Source organism: Carlito syrichta, unplaced genomic scaffold (genome assembly GCF_000164805.1).
Source record: "Carlito syrichta isolate Samal-C Ts95f unplaced genomic scaffold, Tarsius_syrichta-2.0.1 Scaffold316369, whole genome shotgun sequence".
NCBI lineage: Eukaryota > Metazoa > Chordata > Mammalia > Primates > Tarsiidae > Carlito > Carlito syrichta.
The window spans coordinates 114627-130381 of record NW_007260465.1 but is presented as its reverse complement, the minus strand read 5'-3'; the positions used below and the strand labels follow the sequence as shown (position 1 = coordinate 130381).

The 15755-nt window shown below is 58.3% G+C and overlaps 1 protein-coding gene across 1 annotated transcript in view; it reads left to right on the top strand.

The window, feature by feature from the left end:
* Positions 1-1353: 1353 nt before the first annotated feature.
* Positions 1354-15755, top strand: part of CD300LG (CD300 molecule like family member g) — a 20729-nt gene continuing 6327 nt past the window's right edge. The window contains exons 1-7 of the mRNA XM_008074212.2: positions 1354-1396; positions 2221-2553; positions 6315-6416; positions 6958-7204; positions 8487-8599; positions 10682-10734; positions 15291-15400. Coding sequence (XP_008072403.2) covers positions 1354-1396; positions 2221-2553; positions 6315-6416; positions 6958-7204; positions 8487-8599; positions 10682-10734; positions 15291-15400 — 1001 coding nt within the window. The remainder of the gene's footprint in view (positions 1397-2220; positions 2554-6314; positions 6417-6957; positions 7205-8486; positions 8600-10681; positions 10735-15290; positions 15401-15755) is intronic.

Below are 15755 nucleotides of genomic sequence, written 5' to 3'. Positions count from 1 at the left end.
TCCCGGTTCTCTTTTTCTTTCCTTTTTTTTTTTTTTTTTTTTCATTTCTGTATTGTCTAAAGCTTTGCTGACAACTTGTACGCACTTTGCCATCAGAAACAAGCAAACAAAAAGTGACAGTTATTTTGGAAAACAGTCAGGGCTCCCTCCTGGGTGCGCGCTTGTTTTGTTCTTTGCCGGGAGCCTTCCAGTCTGCGGAAGGGAGACCACTGCCTCCACTTTTGCAGACGCCCCGACCTCTGGGCAGGCTGGGGGGGCTCAGCCGCGCCCGCACCGCCGCCCCCTGACCAAGAGCGGTACTGCGCCCGGGAGGCGCTGGCCGAGGAGGGGCTCTCGGGACCCTTAATCCCTGTCCCGCTGACTCCATGGCCGCCTAGTGAAGTTTGTGGACCCCTCTTCGAATAATGGCCCATAAATACATGCAACGAAGTGCATGCGCATGAGAGAAAACTAATACTACGTAAGTGGTTCCCAAACTATTTCTTGAGTCTCACCGTCCCCCAGGCTGGAGGGCAGTGGCATGGGCATGGCTCACTGCAGCTTCGACCTGCTGGACTCAGGCAATCCTTCCGCCTCCGGCTCCCGAGTATCTGGGACCTCAGGGGGATGCTACCACGCCCAGCTATTTTTTTTTATTTTAATTTTAATTGTTTTGTAGGGACGGGGTCTCCCTACGTGGCCCAGGCTGGGTTCAAGCAAACCTCCCGCCTCGGCTTCCCAAAGTGCGGGGATTACAGGTGTGAGTCACCACGCCTGGCCTTCAAACTATTTATGATTGTGTCCCAGAGCAATAAACATGCTTCGCTATTGGCGTTTTAAGCGACCGGCTGCGGGGGCAGGTCTACCGCCTAATGACTTTCCGGGCATGGAGGGGAATTCTGGAATTCGGAGACACGGCGGCCACTGGATGTGCTTGTGTCTGCGGTTTTTGCGGGTCCCGGAGTGACAGGCGCTGCTGACGACACTCCTAGCAGGAGGGAAAGCTTCCCATCGGTCAGAGGCGAGTGAGAGTCAGCATGCAATTTTCTCCCGTCCAAATGCACAGGCCCCCCGAATTCCACCTACCCAGCCCTCGGGGGGCACGAAGCCCGCGTTGAGCCCCCCAGGAAGGGGCGCGCGTTTGGGGAACGCGCCAGCAGGGCCTGCAGGCCGGGAGGCGCGCGCAGGGCGGAGCGCAGGGCAAGTCCGGGGAGGGCCCGGGCGCCTTGGCGGGGCGTGGGAGGGCGACCTGCGGCCTTCCCCTCCCCCCTCCTTCCACCTCCTCCCGCCCCTCCTCGTCCGGAGGAAGCCGCGGCCCCGCGCGGCCCCCGCGAGCTCTCAGCTCCCGGCCTGCTCCGGCGCCCGGCACCCACCATGCGGCCTCTGGTTCTGCTGTGGGGCTGCCTGGTGTTCCCAGGTGAGATGGGGAGGGGGCATGGCATGGGAGAGACGCGGGTGCGGCCTTGGGTCCGCAGAGGAAGGACCTCCTGACCTGGACCCACCCAGCTCCCCCCGCCCCACCCCCCTCAGCCTCCTCGGCCCCCAGAGGCCGGCAGGCATTTGCTGCTCCCGGAACCCGGAGCCGGGTGCGGGTTCCAACGCCCTCGGGTCTGTGGGGTCGCGGTGGTGGCTCTGCCTCTCTGATCTTCGTTCTCCTGCCCGGCACCAGGCGTGGAGCCAACCGGGCACCCCCTACCTGGCCGACTCTCTGCTGCGCCCCTCCTGGCCACGCTGAGAGCTGAGTGGTGGCCTTTGGTCAAATCCTAGGCCTGTTTTCTGTCTTTACCTATGAACACTTACAGTCAGGACGCAGCTTAACTGATGTGGGTTGTTTGATGGCTAATGTTTTTTTCTTAGTGGTGCATAAAATGATGGTGTGTCTTACAGATGATAGCAGCTTAGATTCAATGAAATAGGGCATTATCATCATCCATAGATGAGAAAACTCAGAGGCCCAGAGAGGTCAAGCATTTTCCCGAAGGTCACACAGCTTGATGGCCGTGCTGGGATTCAAATTCACAGCTGTCTGAAGCTAAACGTTCCCCCTCTTCCAACCCTTCAACATGTGGGCTCAGGGAAAAAGCCACAGCCCGGCCCTGAGGTCCCCCCCGGGGAGAGGGGAGTCTCCAGGAGGGGGGACCGAGGAAAGCCTTCCCTCCTCCCCGTAAAAGGGAAGCTTCTGCGCTTGACCTTGGTACTTGGACAGCGGGAATTCCAACCCCACCCCTGCTGTGGTTTCAGGTTATGAAGCCCTGGAGGGCCCGAAGGCGGTCAGCGGGTTTGAAGGTGACACCGTGTCCCTGCGGTGCACGTACCGGGAAGAGCTCAGGACCCACCGCAAATACTGGTGCCGGCAGGGCGGGCTGCTCTTCTCCCGCTGCGCGGGCACCCTCTACGTGAGCGGAGGCCAGGAGACCACGGCCGGCAGGGTGTCCCTCAGCGACAACCCGCAGGAGCTGGCCCTCACCGTGACGCTGCGGGACCTCTCCCTGAGTGACGCGGGAAAATACTGGTGCGGGGTCGACAGGCTGGGCATTGATGAGTCGCTCCTGGTCTCTCTGGTCGTCTTCACAGGTAACGGGGGCAGCGAGGTCCTTCCCTGGCCTGCGGTCCAGCAGGTGCGGGGGCTGGGCTGTCGGCCTGGCACGAACCTCCAGCATCCCCAGGACGCAGCAAGGGTTCGTGGGGCCGTGCCGAGGGGCATTGGGCACAGACCCCCAAGCAGCGGTCTTTCTCTCGCCTTGGCTGCCCGCGGTCGCCGCTAGCAGGGGCGGGTAGGACTGAGCCCAGACCCTCCCGGGCTAACTCAGGGCCTTCATCTCTGCACCGAGGTGCTGCAGGGAGATTACCATGGGTCGGGGACAAGGTGGGTGTCCCAGGGAATAAAGAAGACCCCCGCCTGGTGTCGGGAAGGTGCCTGAGGCCTCCAGAGGCTGGGTCCACTGGCGCCGCATCTGAGTCCCGGCCATGCTGGTCTACCCTGCTGTGGCTCCACTTCCCCCGCCTGCCTCCTCTGCCCCAGATTTTTTTTTTTTTTTTTTTTTGAGTTGGGGGTCTCACTCTGTCGCCCAGGCTGGAGTGCAATGGCACGCTCACGGCCACTGCAGTCTCGACCCACTGGGCTCAGGTGATCCTTCCACCTCAGCCTTCCAAGTAGATGGAACTGCCGGCACACACCACCATGCCCAGCTAATGTTTTGATTTACTGTAGAGACGAGGTCTCGCCAAGTTGCCCAGGCTGGTCTCAGGAAATCTTCCCACCTCAGCCTCCCGATGTGCTGGGATTATAGGCATGAGCCACCACACCGGGCCTGCCCCAGATCTTAAAGTTCAGGGACAGGTGCTAGAAGTGCTTGGGATCCAGCCTCTGGGGAGAGTGTCTGCAGGAGGGGAGTGTTGGGTGCCAGGACACCAGGGACCTGGGGCAGGAGCCATGGGCGCGGTCAGTGTGCCTGGACTCCCCTCAGCCCTGTGTGGAGCTAAGGAGAAAGACACCAGAGGCGGCCCAGGGGAGTGGGAGCCCCAGTCTGCCAGTCAGTGACATCGAGGTAGGTCTTTGTATACCCATTTCACAGACGGGGCCTTAGGATTTGAGAGACTGGGTGGCTTGCCCAAGGTCTCAAGCAGAAAGCAGTGGAGCCAAGATTCACACACAGGTCATTGCTGGCTTTGGTGTCTACTCTTTCCTTCTCCCGGCCCCATAGCTGGGACCCATTCCAGCCCCAGGCCTGACCCTACTGCCCATGAGCCTTTATTTTAATTCAGGAAATAAAGTTAAACTCACCAGACAATAACAGTAGCACCTGGCTGGGCATGGTGGCTCACGCCTGTCATCCCAGCACTTTGGGAGGCCCAGGCAGGAGGATTACTTGAACCCAGGAGTTAGAGACCAGCATGGACAACATAGCATGACCTTGTCTCTACAAAAAAGACATAAAATGTGAGCAGGGCATGGTGGCATGCACCTGTAGTCCCAGCTACTCAGGAGACTGAGATGGGAGGATCGTCTGAACCCAGGAGGTCAAGGCTGTTGTGAGCCGTGATTGTGCCACTGCACTCCAGCCTGGGCAAGAGAGTGAGACCCAACTCAAAAGCAATAATGTTAATAAATTTAAAAATAGCAGCAGCATCCGACCACATTGAATATATTCTCCATCGATTGCAAGATTCTCCAATCTCTTTCAGTAATTATCTGTATCCTAAGATTATTTTTACCCAGTTATGATCAATTCTGCCTACGAGAGGGGGCCCCCAAAAATAGAATTACCTTGTGGAAAGCGGACCCCTTGGAGTACGCTCAGAACCTGCTCCTCGGATCAAAGGGTCAACCAAAGTTTTTATCTGGAAGTTTTGAGAAGGTTGCATCATGATTTGCAGAAAAAATGTCCCAAGTTGTGGCGAACAGGTGACTGGTTCTCCCACCGTGACAACCTGCCTGCCCACACCATGCTGAGTGTTCTGCAGTTTTTGGCCCCAAACAGCGTGACCCTCCCTCCCTATTCACTCTATCTCACCCTGGGCACCTTTTTTTTTTTCTGTTTCCTGAGATGAAAAAGTCCTCAAAGAGAAATGTTTTGCCAGTGTGGAAGAGGTGAAACAAAAAACAGCAGAAACACTAAAAGGCATCAAAAGGGACAAATTCAAAAACTGTTTTGAGCCGTGGGAAAAGCGTCTTGATGGGTGGAATGCATCCAACAAAGAGTACTTGGAAGGTGACTGAAGCTTTGACGTGTAAGAATACATCCAAATTTACAAATAAATTCCAGAATTTTGGGGTTCCCCCCTCGTAGATCTGAGGCTCTCCTGGGTTGGACTTATTATTCTTATTTGTGTGTGATCTATGCATGCTATGTTACCCTCCTGCATCAGACCTTGTGGCCCCACTCTCTGATGACAGCTGGGACATTGAAATGAAGACTCTTGGCAGTGATGTGCTGGGCATGTCAGACGGACAGGGGACTCTGGTTCGTAGCGTTGACCAATTTCTGTGGTGTAAAGGCTCCTGTTGTGGCCAGTTTCCAGCCATGGCAGCTTAACGACGGTCTCGACAATTCCTGAAATTTAGCAACCAATTCCCAGGAGCTGGTGGGAGCCATGTCCGGCACCTCCCCGTGTGTGGTGGAGACAGGAGGAGGATTTCTGGGCAAGTCAGAACAGGACACATGTCCCCACTGCGATCTCTTCTGTTCTCTGCCTGGGGGCCCCAGACACTGAGATATGACAAGGCCCAGAGAGTCCCTGTTGGAAAGAAAAAGATAGACGCTCTTTATTTGCAGAAGAGTGGGTCATCAACTCAGAAGAGCCCAAGAACAAATTGGCCTGGTGTTACAGGTTGACTATCCCTAGTCCAAAAATCCGAACTATTCCAAAGTCGGAAACTTTTTGCATGCCAACATGACGCTCAAAGGCAGCGCTCACTGGAGCATTTGGGGTTTCCAATTTCTGGAATAGGGATGCCGAACCAGCAAATAGAAGGCTAACGTTCCTGAATCCAACAAAAATCAGAAATCCGAAACACTTCTGGCCCCAGGCGTTTCGGGTATGGATGCTCAGCCTGGGAATGGCAGAGGTAGGGGTGGGGTCCCGAAGGGCGCGTGGTCACAAGGGACTAGAGGGTGGCCGGTGGGCGTGGGCACGTGGGGAACTCGGAGCTCCTGGGCGGTCGACCCACCGGGTTTTTGCCCGCTGTGCCAGGCATAAAGGGTGGGTGCTCAGCCTTCGTGGAGGCCCAGCCCGGCCGGTGAACCTTGTGGGGCTCAGAGGAAAGACTGACGTGCTCCTCCCGCAAAGGTGTTCTAGAGAGGCGAACTCATAGCTGGCTCTCAAGAACAGAGAAGGATGCTAGGCAGGGATGGAAGAGCGTCATGCACAGAATAGTGTGTCGGAGGCACGGAGCCCGCGGGAGGCTTGCGTGATGGGGGCCAGAGGGCAGCTCTGTGACCAGAGCACCAGGTGGCGAGCGAGGTGAGGCTGGCAAGGTGGTTCGAAGTCTGATGGAAGAGGCCTTGAAGGACGTGCTAGCAACCTTGAACGTCTGCTTCTAGACGATGGGGAGCCACCGGCTGTTCTGAAGCAGAGGGCAGGCAGTGTAGATCTTAGAGACAAACAGGCATCCTTGGGAAGGGCGGCATGGAGGAGCGGGCTGAGGGGCGGGGATGCAAGAGGCCAAGGGGGAGGGAGAGGCCATGGGTCCTGCGCTGCCACCATGGCTCTGGCTGGCTGAGGTGGGGAGGGGGTGGGCCCGCACCAAGGCCAGGCCGGTGAGCCCCAGGCAGAAGAAGGGTTCGGAGCAGCGGCTGGAGCCGCCCTGAGAGCAGCCTCTCCCTTCCCCCTAGGGCCCTGCTGTCCTCCCTCCCCCTCCCCCTCCCTGCAGCCTCTTGCTACCAGGAGCCCGCAGCCCGAGGCAAGACCTGGGCACACCCGGCGCCCAGAATGGAGTGAGTGAAGGGTTCTCCCATCCTGACCCGAAACTCATGCTCAGTCAGCTCCCTCCAGGTTCTGGGGCCGGTGAGAAGAACCGGGCCTTGGGCTCAACCACAGGTCCCGGCCCGCCTGCCTGCCTGGCCGCCCCGTGGCTGCCTTACGGAGGCTGCTAGGGGTGGGCGTGAGATGGTGACAGGAAATGAGGAGGGAGGTGATCACCGGCCAGGACTGTGAGGGGAGGGCAGGATGGCATCCACCACATGGCCACCAGAACAGGTTGTGGAAGTAGGGGTGGGGGCGACGGGCCCGCCCCACGGGGGAGCAGGCTTTTGCCCAGAAGCAGGCTGCAGGGTCTGCCCAGGTGTGGGCGAGTCCAGTGTCCGGCCCGCCTGCTCCCCGCAGCTCCATGTAGACCTGCTTGCTTGCTGGGATGTCCCGGGGATGTTCTGAGAACTTGGGTCTGGGGAGGAGAAGGGTTGGGATCGAGGTCAGGGTCAGGAATGTGAGCAAGACAGGGGCCAGGAAGGCACTGAGGCATTGTTTTTGAACTTGTAGCGTCTGCTGCTCTCTCCCCGGCAGTCACCACGGCCACGCAGGGGAAGACAGGGGCCGGGGCCCGTCCGTTCACAGGGACCCCGCGACACGCAGGAACCTCTCCGTATGCGGGGACCCCCCCTCACACGGGGACCCCTCCTCACGTGGGGACCTCTCATGCAGGGAGCTCCCCTCTGGCCGTGCCGCTCGACTCCACCACAGCCAGGGACACCAGTGTTGCGCCCAGGAGCGGCAGCTCCAAGCCCAGGTGAGCCCCAGGAGACCACCATTATCTTTCAGGCCGTCCCTAAACCGTAGGGCAAATGGGAACCCCACACACCTTCCTCCATGCGGACACATCCTCCGGCCGTGGCCACACCTGTGGCACACAGGGCAGATCTCAGCCCTGTCCACCCTCACAGGGGCCCTGGAGCAGCAGACATCTGCACCACAGCAGCCCTGGACGCAGGCCCTCCTGAGGCAGAGGTGCGCCCGGGCCCCTGTCCTCACCTCCCTCACTGCCCCAGCCTCAGCAGCCACGCCATTCAGAAGCTTTTGCCTGCACGCGTTGCCCCTGCCCTGGGCTGTGCATAAAAGAAAAAGTGTTCTTCCTTCCCTGAATCAGGAAGATGGGAGTGAGACTGGGCTGGCGTCGGCTCTCGGGGGTCATGACTGCTCTCGGTCGCTGATGTCCAGCCACTGCTGACAGGTCCAGATCCAGCTGTGAGAGGACCTTGGGATTAGCAGAGGGGGTGGATCCTTCCACACCAGACAGGGCTGACCAGACACTGTGGTCCCAGTGCTCTCTGATCTCAGGAGAGACAAGGGACATGGCTGGACTTAGGATAAGAATGCTAAGTGATGCCAACCCAGATACAGGCCTCTGGGAATTCCTCTGCACACCACCGTGCAATTGGCAAGTCCCCTCATCTCTCAAGCGTCGGTTTCCCCAGTGTGAAATTGGGCCACTCTTGCCCATTTACACAAGGGTTGTGGGGTTTTTATTTTTATTTTGGAGACACGGTCTCGCTCTGTTGCCCAGGCTAGAGCGCAGTGGCTTGATCATGGTTCACCGCAGCTTCCAACTCCTGGCCTCAAGCGATCCTTCCACCTTGGCCTCCCAAAGTGCTGGGATGACAGGCATGAGCCACCATGCCTGGGCTGGTGGTCGCGGAGTTTAACAGCTGACACTGACATCACACCTGGCTTGTGTCAGGCACTGGACTGAGCCTTTTACACATCCCAAACCGTGTCGTCCTCACAACAGCTATTTTACAGAGGAGGAAACTGACGCGTGGGAGGTGATGTCACTTGCCCAAGGATCACTCGTCTAGAAGGGGGTGGGGCTGGGGTTGGAACCCCGCCGTCTGGCTTCTGGGTCTGCGCTGATTTGATCATGCCTGTCACCGACCATGCTCCACCAGTCTTGGCCGCACTGAGTTGGACTCCACCCCGGGCTTGGCTTTCTCAGCCCAGAACTGGGACCCCCCAAGGACATAGACTGTGGCTTATCTGGCGACCACCACCCGACTCCTTGCATGTCCCTGTAGGACATCCATCCCGATGGTCCGAATCCTTGCCCCGGTCCTGGTGCTGCTGGCCCTTCTGCTGGCCGCCGGCCTGATCGCTGTCGGCAGTCACGTGCTCCGGGGGAGGAAGGAAGGTGAGCAGGGCGGTGGGGGGAGGGCGGGAGGCTCCCAGCGCCGGAAAGACCTTGCGGGCCTCAGTGTGTCCATCTGAGAAACGGGCGCTGGAAGCCCTGCTCTTCCCTTCTGAGGGAATCACAAGGCGGTCAACACTGAGAAAAAGCAAGTCCCGTGGGGGAGTCCCTCAACTCCTTCCTGTCTGTCCCAGCTGGTCAGTCACAGCCCTCCCTGGAGCCCAGTGACCTGGTGTCTGTAGGTCGGCTCCTGTGTAGGGATGGACTGCTGAGGAAACGCAGGCCAGAACACGTGAACCTGAATGGGGTGGACACTATGGCCTCACTCCGGCTGCCGGGTCTCTAGAGGTGCTTTCAAAGGCTTGGATTCAAATCCTGGCTCTGCCACTCCATAGCTGTGTGACCTCGGGCAAGTCACCTAACCACCCTGAGCCTTGGTTTCCTCAAATCAGGGATACACAACAGAAACAGAATACACGCCATCTGAGTAATTTAACATGTTCTAGTAGCCACACGAAAAACAGTAAAAAGAAACTAGTGAAGTTAATTTTAATAATATAGTTTATTTGCCCAGGGGTGGTGACTCACACCTGTCATCCCAGCACTTTGGGAGGCTGAGGCGGGAGGATCACTTGAGCCCAGGGGGTTCAAGACCAGCTTGGGTAACTTGGCGAGACCTCATCTCTACAATAAATCCAGAAATTAGCCAGGCGTGGTGGCACGTTCCAGTAGTTCCAGCTACTTGGAAGGCTGAGGTGGAAGGATCACCTGAGTCCCACAGGTCGAGGCTATGGTGGCCGTAAGCGTGCCACTGCACTCCAGCCTGGGCGACAGTGAGACTCTGATTCAAAAAAAAAAAAGTTTATTTAACTCAATATATCCAAAACATTACCACTTCAACACAGAGGCAATCTGACAATAGTGATACATATGCTACATCCATCTTTCCATGTTGGGTCATCCAACCCCGGTGTGGCGTGAAGTGGTCGCATGTCAGTGCCCAATGGCCACGTGTGGCTTGTAACTCCGTGCTGGGTGGGACAGATGAAAGGGATGAACTGACCTGGCAGTCGTGAGAGCCCCCAGGCGCCGGCACTGTCTGACGATTCTCCCCGACGCTGCTGTGTGCACCCATTTTTCAGGGCAAGGCGCCAAGGCGCAGCTTGCCCTGTGTTTGCGTAGCTAGGAAGCTAGGAAACGGTGAAGCCGGGAGGGTGTCTACAGTGTTGTCCAGTGAAGGTGGCCACGGGGCTCCTGGGCATTCTTTCTGGCTCCTCCCTTTGTGGTCCCCCATGAAGAAACGTTGGCTTCACCCGTGTCCCCAGTTCCCCTCTGAGGAGCCCGGGAGGGAACATATAGGGTGGGAGCATTCCCAGTCACAACCTCACGGCCACTTAGCACCTAGCCTCTCAAACTGTGGTCCCAGCTGGCACTGTGATATCCCCAGGTAGGCTGTCGGAATTGCAGGCTCTCAGGCCCCAATCCCACTTGCTGAATTAGAATCTGCTTTTTTTTTTTTTGAGTCAGAGTCTCACGCTGTTGACTAGGCTAGAGTGCAGTGGCATGATCATGGCTCACCACTGCCTCGACCTCCTGGGCAATCCTCCCATCTCAGCCTCCTGAGTAGCCAGGACTACAGGCTCATGCCATCATACCTGGTTAATTTTTTTTTAAAGAGATGAGGTCTCACTCTGTTGCCTAGGCTGGTGTCAAACTTCTGGGCTCAAGCAATCCTCCCGCCTCGTCCTCCCAAAGTGCGGGGATTACAGCATGAGCCACCGTACTGGACAAGAATCTGCATCTTAAGAAAACGCCAGGGGTCCTATATGCCCATTGGGGTTTGACCTGAGTACACAGATTTCTTTCCCAGCCAGATCCAGGCTCTCAGCAGGTGACTGCCAGGGGCTGAGCTGAGGACATTCCCAAGGGGCTGAGTTGGAAGGGGCTCCCTGCCCCCCCATCTGCCTACTCCCTGCAGGAAACCCCTGATCCCAGGTGTAAGGGGCCAGTCTCATCTCTGGGAGCAGCTATAGGCCACTCCTGGCTACTCCTGGCTTCAAGGTGCTCCTCCTACGTCTCTTTCAGCGCAACTGGCTGCAGAGACTCAGAGGAACGAGAAGGTCTACCTCTCACACCTGGTAAGGACGGAGGTGGCGATGTCCGAGCTCGGATCCCTCTGGGGCTGGAAGTCGGAGTCCCCGGTCCTGCCTCTGTGTCTTTCTACCTGGGCGGGCCTCTGTGTCTGGCCCAGAGGCAAGGCTTGCCTGAGATCCCCTCAAGGGCATAAGCAGGACAGAGTGCCCCTCCGTATGCCTCTTCTCCCTCCAGGTGCCAGGCAGGGTGGGCACCAGGAGCCGTGTGAATGTCTCTTCCCAGGCCCAGCACCCCTTCCCACCCTCCTTTAGAATCAGAGACCGTTGGAGCTGGTCAGTCGAGAGGAAGCCTTGAGGTCACCCAGTCCAATCTTTCTCTCCGATGGGAGGAAACCACCTTCCAGTACACCGGGGGGCAGGTTGCTATTAGCAATGCACCCCGAGCCCAGCCCCAGCTGAACCCTCAGGGGTGGGGCCCAGGGCCTCCACCGGTACCACAGACTCTCATGACCTTCGCAGAAGGGGAAATTGAGGCCCAGAGAGGGGAAAAGGGCTTGCCTGGGCAGCACAGCAGAGTGATGGTCAGCAAGATCCAGAACACCTGGTGTTTCCTCTGAGCATTCCTTGGCTCTGAGACCGAGGTGGCATGGCTGCCCTGGGACCCAGGCTGAGGGTGGTGCTCTGGGGACGAGGGCCAGAGGGCGTGGGGGTTCCAGTGCCCGCCTTCCTGGAGAGAGGTTACCCCTGCAAGAAGAGACTCTGCAGTCCCACACCAGCACTCCTCAGAGGGGCAGAGCCCACCTGCCCCACCCACCTCCTCACCCACCTACCCCCCTGCAGCTGTTTACTGAGACGCCACTGCTCCCAACCAGGGGAGGAAAGGGGGCCTAGCCACAGCGCCTTCTTTCCTGGCGCCAGTGAGGACAAAAGACAGAGGCCTGGTCCCCTCAGGGAGGGTCTGGGGGAGGCACCTCAGGCAGGCATAGGAAGCAGCTGTTGTTGCCTCAGGAAACCCAGCAAGGCCAAAGGAGGCGGAGGAGACTGAGGGAAAAGTCACGGGGACCCATGGGGGCCACACAGGGTCGCTGCAGGCCATCTTCCAAGCACCGCTTCCGGGCTGTGCATCCTGGGGCCCAGAGCGCACCCCACCCAGCTCCGGAAGAGGGGCTGGGGTGCCAGGAGGTCACCCACTCTGGGAGGGTATGCCTGGGTCGCTTTGCTGACTGGGGCACCTGTCCCTGTCCCTGCTGAGGCAGAGAGGAGACAGGAAAGGGCACCAGGCCAGCGGGCAACGGAGCTGCAGGGGAGGCCGGAGGGAGAAATACAATGTCCCCGCCAGGGGTCAGAGGCAGAAGCCCGTGGACTGGCCAGCTGAGGGCCTTTGCTTTTTCATGGTGTGTTTTCCTTTTGGCTTCTCCGTAGCTTTTAGCAGAGTCCGGAGGTAGCACAGGAGGGGTGGGGCGGGGGGCTTTGGCCCACATTCAGGTCAAAGAGGGAAGGGGGTGTGACTTGGCCTCAAGAAAGCCCCCAAAGTGGGTAGAGACTGTGCGAGAAGTATTAAGGGTCAGATTAGCATTCTCCTTCCCATAGAGATTTTGCTAGAAGGATGGTCACCCACCTACTATGTGTCAGGGCTTTATGTGTGTCACTGAATGTTTGCAATTCTAACACGAGGTAGGTGTATTATTTTCTCCCACTTTACAAAGGAAGAAATGGAGGTTCAGAGAGGATAATGAACTTGCCCACAGTGACCCAGCCTGCAAGAGGCAGCACTGGGGGAAGGGACTGAGGTCTGAGGGGCTGGTGCACAGCCCTGAGTGCCTTCTGGCCTCCAGAGCCAAGGATGAGGCTTTGAGGAATGGAGTCCACCACCCGAGACTCCACCTCCAGCCTCAGGACACAGAACACCCCTGGTCCCTCAACGTGGGACCATCCAGACCCTCACTCTGGGAAGCCAGGGGCCGGCTGGGGTACTGGGCTCCAATCAGAACTCGGCCCTGGCTCTCCAAGGCGTCCCTGTTTCTCTGTCGCTCTTCCAAGTGCCTAGAAACGGGGGTCCCACGGATCTGGCGGACCTGGCAACCCGAAATAATCCTCTGTGCTTGCTGGACAGGGCGGCTGCCCACAGGGTGAGCACAGAGACAGGCAAGAGATCACATGTCACACTGGACCTTGGGTGTGCCTGACTGCTGTGACACTTTGTGGTGGTCCAGGGCCGGCAGCGGCTGGGTTAGGATCGAGACACAAAGCCAAAATACGGGGTTTGTGGGAAATGGGACTGGCATCGGGAATCCTTGGTCTAGCTCCATCTCCCCTGTGCCAGGGCCTCCCCCGCAACATCCTCACCATGGGTAGAGCTGAGGGGCAGGGCCCTGATTGGTGGCATCAGGGAAATCTCCTTCCCCCTCCCTGCCCCCCCAGCCACTCCTCCCCTGAGGATTCTGCCCTAATTCCTATCTCGTCCCTGTAGACTGAAGGTGTCACTTCTGCATTTCCTTTTGTTTTTTGGTTTTTTTTGAGTTGGAGTCTCACTCGGTCGCCCAGATTGCAGTGCAGTGGTCGCTCCGGGCCACCGCAGCCTCGACCTGCTGGGCTCTGGCGATCCTTTCGCCTCAGCCTTCCAAGTAGCCGGAATTACAGGTGCGCGCTACCACGCCCGGCTGATTTTTTGATTTATTGTAGAGATGAGGTCTTGCTGCCCAGGCGGGTCTCGAACCCGCGGGCTCAGGCAATCCACTCACCTCAGCCTCTCTCGGCCTTTTGGCTAAGATCAAGTGTACTTCTGCATTTCTAACAGGCTCAGACTTCTACCTCCATTCCCAGCCCTGGCAGCTAGCTCTCGAGAAAAGCAGGGGTCTGGTTAGGAGGCAGGACAGGCAGCATGGTGTAGGGGCAGAGCTTGGGTCTGGGGCCAGACAGTCCCAGCTCAGCCATTCGCCAGCTGTGTGATGTCCAGCCAGTCACATGACCTCTCTGAGCCTCCGTTTTCCCCTTTCGCTTGGGAAAGGGTGAGATGACAAACCCCATATATACCCAGAAAATGGGAACGGCTTTCTTTGGCTTCAGTGCCCATCTGACCCTAGAATTCGCTGGCCAGGACCCCTCGGGGCAGGCTGCGCCTTTGGGAGACCTGGTTGGGGGCCTCAGCCAGTCCAGATTCTGCTCTGCCCACCTGCCGGGGTGAGGGAGCCTCAGATGAATGGGCCTGGCAGTCCTGACAGGAGGACCCCTGGGAGCAGTCAGGCCTGGGTCAGAGCACGGGCTTCCCCGCTGCCTCTGGACCACCTGCCTCCCTTTCCTGGGCCTGTTTTCTCTCTGATCCGAGAAGGGTTGCTCAGTCCTATGACTATGTAAGAATTTTTCCTCTGCCATTATTATTCAGTGAATCTTTGAACCCACAGCCTGTCTGTCCTTTCTGCTTTCAAGGACAGAAATAACAAGAAGGAAAGCAAATCAGTTGGGTGTGGTGGCTCACACATGTAATCCCAGCGCTGGGGAGACTGAGGCGGGAGGATCGCTTGAGCCCAGGGGTTCAAGACCAGCCTGGCAACATACCACCACAAAAATTAGCTGGATGTGGTGCCGTGTGCCTGTAATCCCAGATACTCAGGAGGCTGAGGCAGAAGGATCACCTGAGCCCATTAGGTCGAGGCTGCAGTGAGCCGTGACCGTGCCACCACACTCCAGCATGGGCAACAGAGTGAGACTACCCACCAAAACCAAAAAAAGTTAGAAAACATATCTGGAATCTCTCCAGAAGTTCCCGTTTGTGGGGGGGGGTGAGTTGCTATCATGAATACCATTATAACCCAGAGGGGAAAAAATGACTGTCCCTGTTTTACATCTGACAACACTGAGCTTCAGAGATGAAGTGGCTTGTCCCAAGTCACGCTGGCAGAACCCCTCCTGGACCTCCCCATCTTTGCCTGCCCCCTCCCCGTCCCCTTCCCCATAGACTATTCCTGCTGCCAAGGATGGGCTGTTGCGACCCAGTCTCTGTTCCAGACGCTGGGGAATAGCGGGGACCCCGGGGATGCTGTGATCAGCCTTGCAGGCCCGCTGGGCCTCCTGCCAGCCCCAAGCCCTCTGCCAGCCTCTACACGGAGATCCAGTATCTAAGCTAGGTGCGGACAAAGGGGCCCAGGGCCTGGATCCCCCAACCTGACAGTGCAGGGAAGCGGGGGGCGGGTTCTTTCCTCAGCCACCCCAGCATCTGCCCACCCACCCATCCGTAGACATGGGCCATTTCACCCAGGAAGCCCGGTTCTTACCTTAAACACCCTCTTTATTCTGGTCCATAAAATTCCCAAATAACTAGTTGGGGGGTCAAGGCTGTAAGAGTTCTGGGCCCACAGGATGCCCATGGCTGTGGCCAGACCCCGGCCTAAAGCCTTGAGGATGCTTCCCCGGGGGGAGGGAAGGGACTGGGCGGGGCAGAGCCTGGGGTTGGGGGAAGAGGAGGCGTCGTTAGGGCCTGTGTCCCTGCAGAGGGACAGAGGCCTGGAGCCCGTGGAACAGGCTGGGAGGACACAGCAACTGCCTGGAGAACCGCCTCCCCCAACTGGGCTCTGTGTTCGACCCCCACCCCGTTGTCTTTACAGACTCCAGGGGAAGAGGAAGCCCCTTTCCAGGACCCCGAGGGGAGCGTGATCCCGATGCCTCCCCTGCACATGTCCGAGGAGGAGTTGGGCTTCTCCAGATTCGTCTCAGTGTAGCTGTGGGACCTGTCCCCCATCCCCAGGCCAGGCCAGCTATGAGTGTAGACACTGGTTCCACAATGACCCCCATAAGCTTCCCACCTCGGCCTCCAAATCCAGCTGCCAGACTCCAGGGCTCCCCGCCCTACCCAGGCTCTCCTTTGTCAGCCCTGGAGCCAGGCGCGGTCCCCTTGCTGTTCCAGCTGGGACTGGACCCTCCCAGTGTGTTTGGGCAGGACACGCAACCGCTTAGCGGTCCTGCTCTGAGTTTGTGTCCACCCTAGAAAGTCCCCTGGGCCCAGGTGCCCAGCATCAAAGCCCACCTTCCTCTCCCTGCGGCCCCCACAGTCTCCCCTCCCCCCTCCTTCC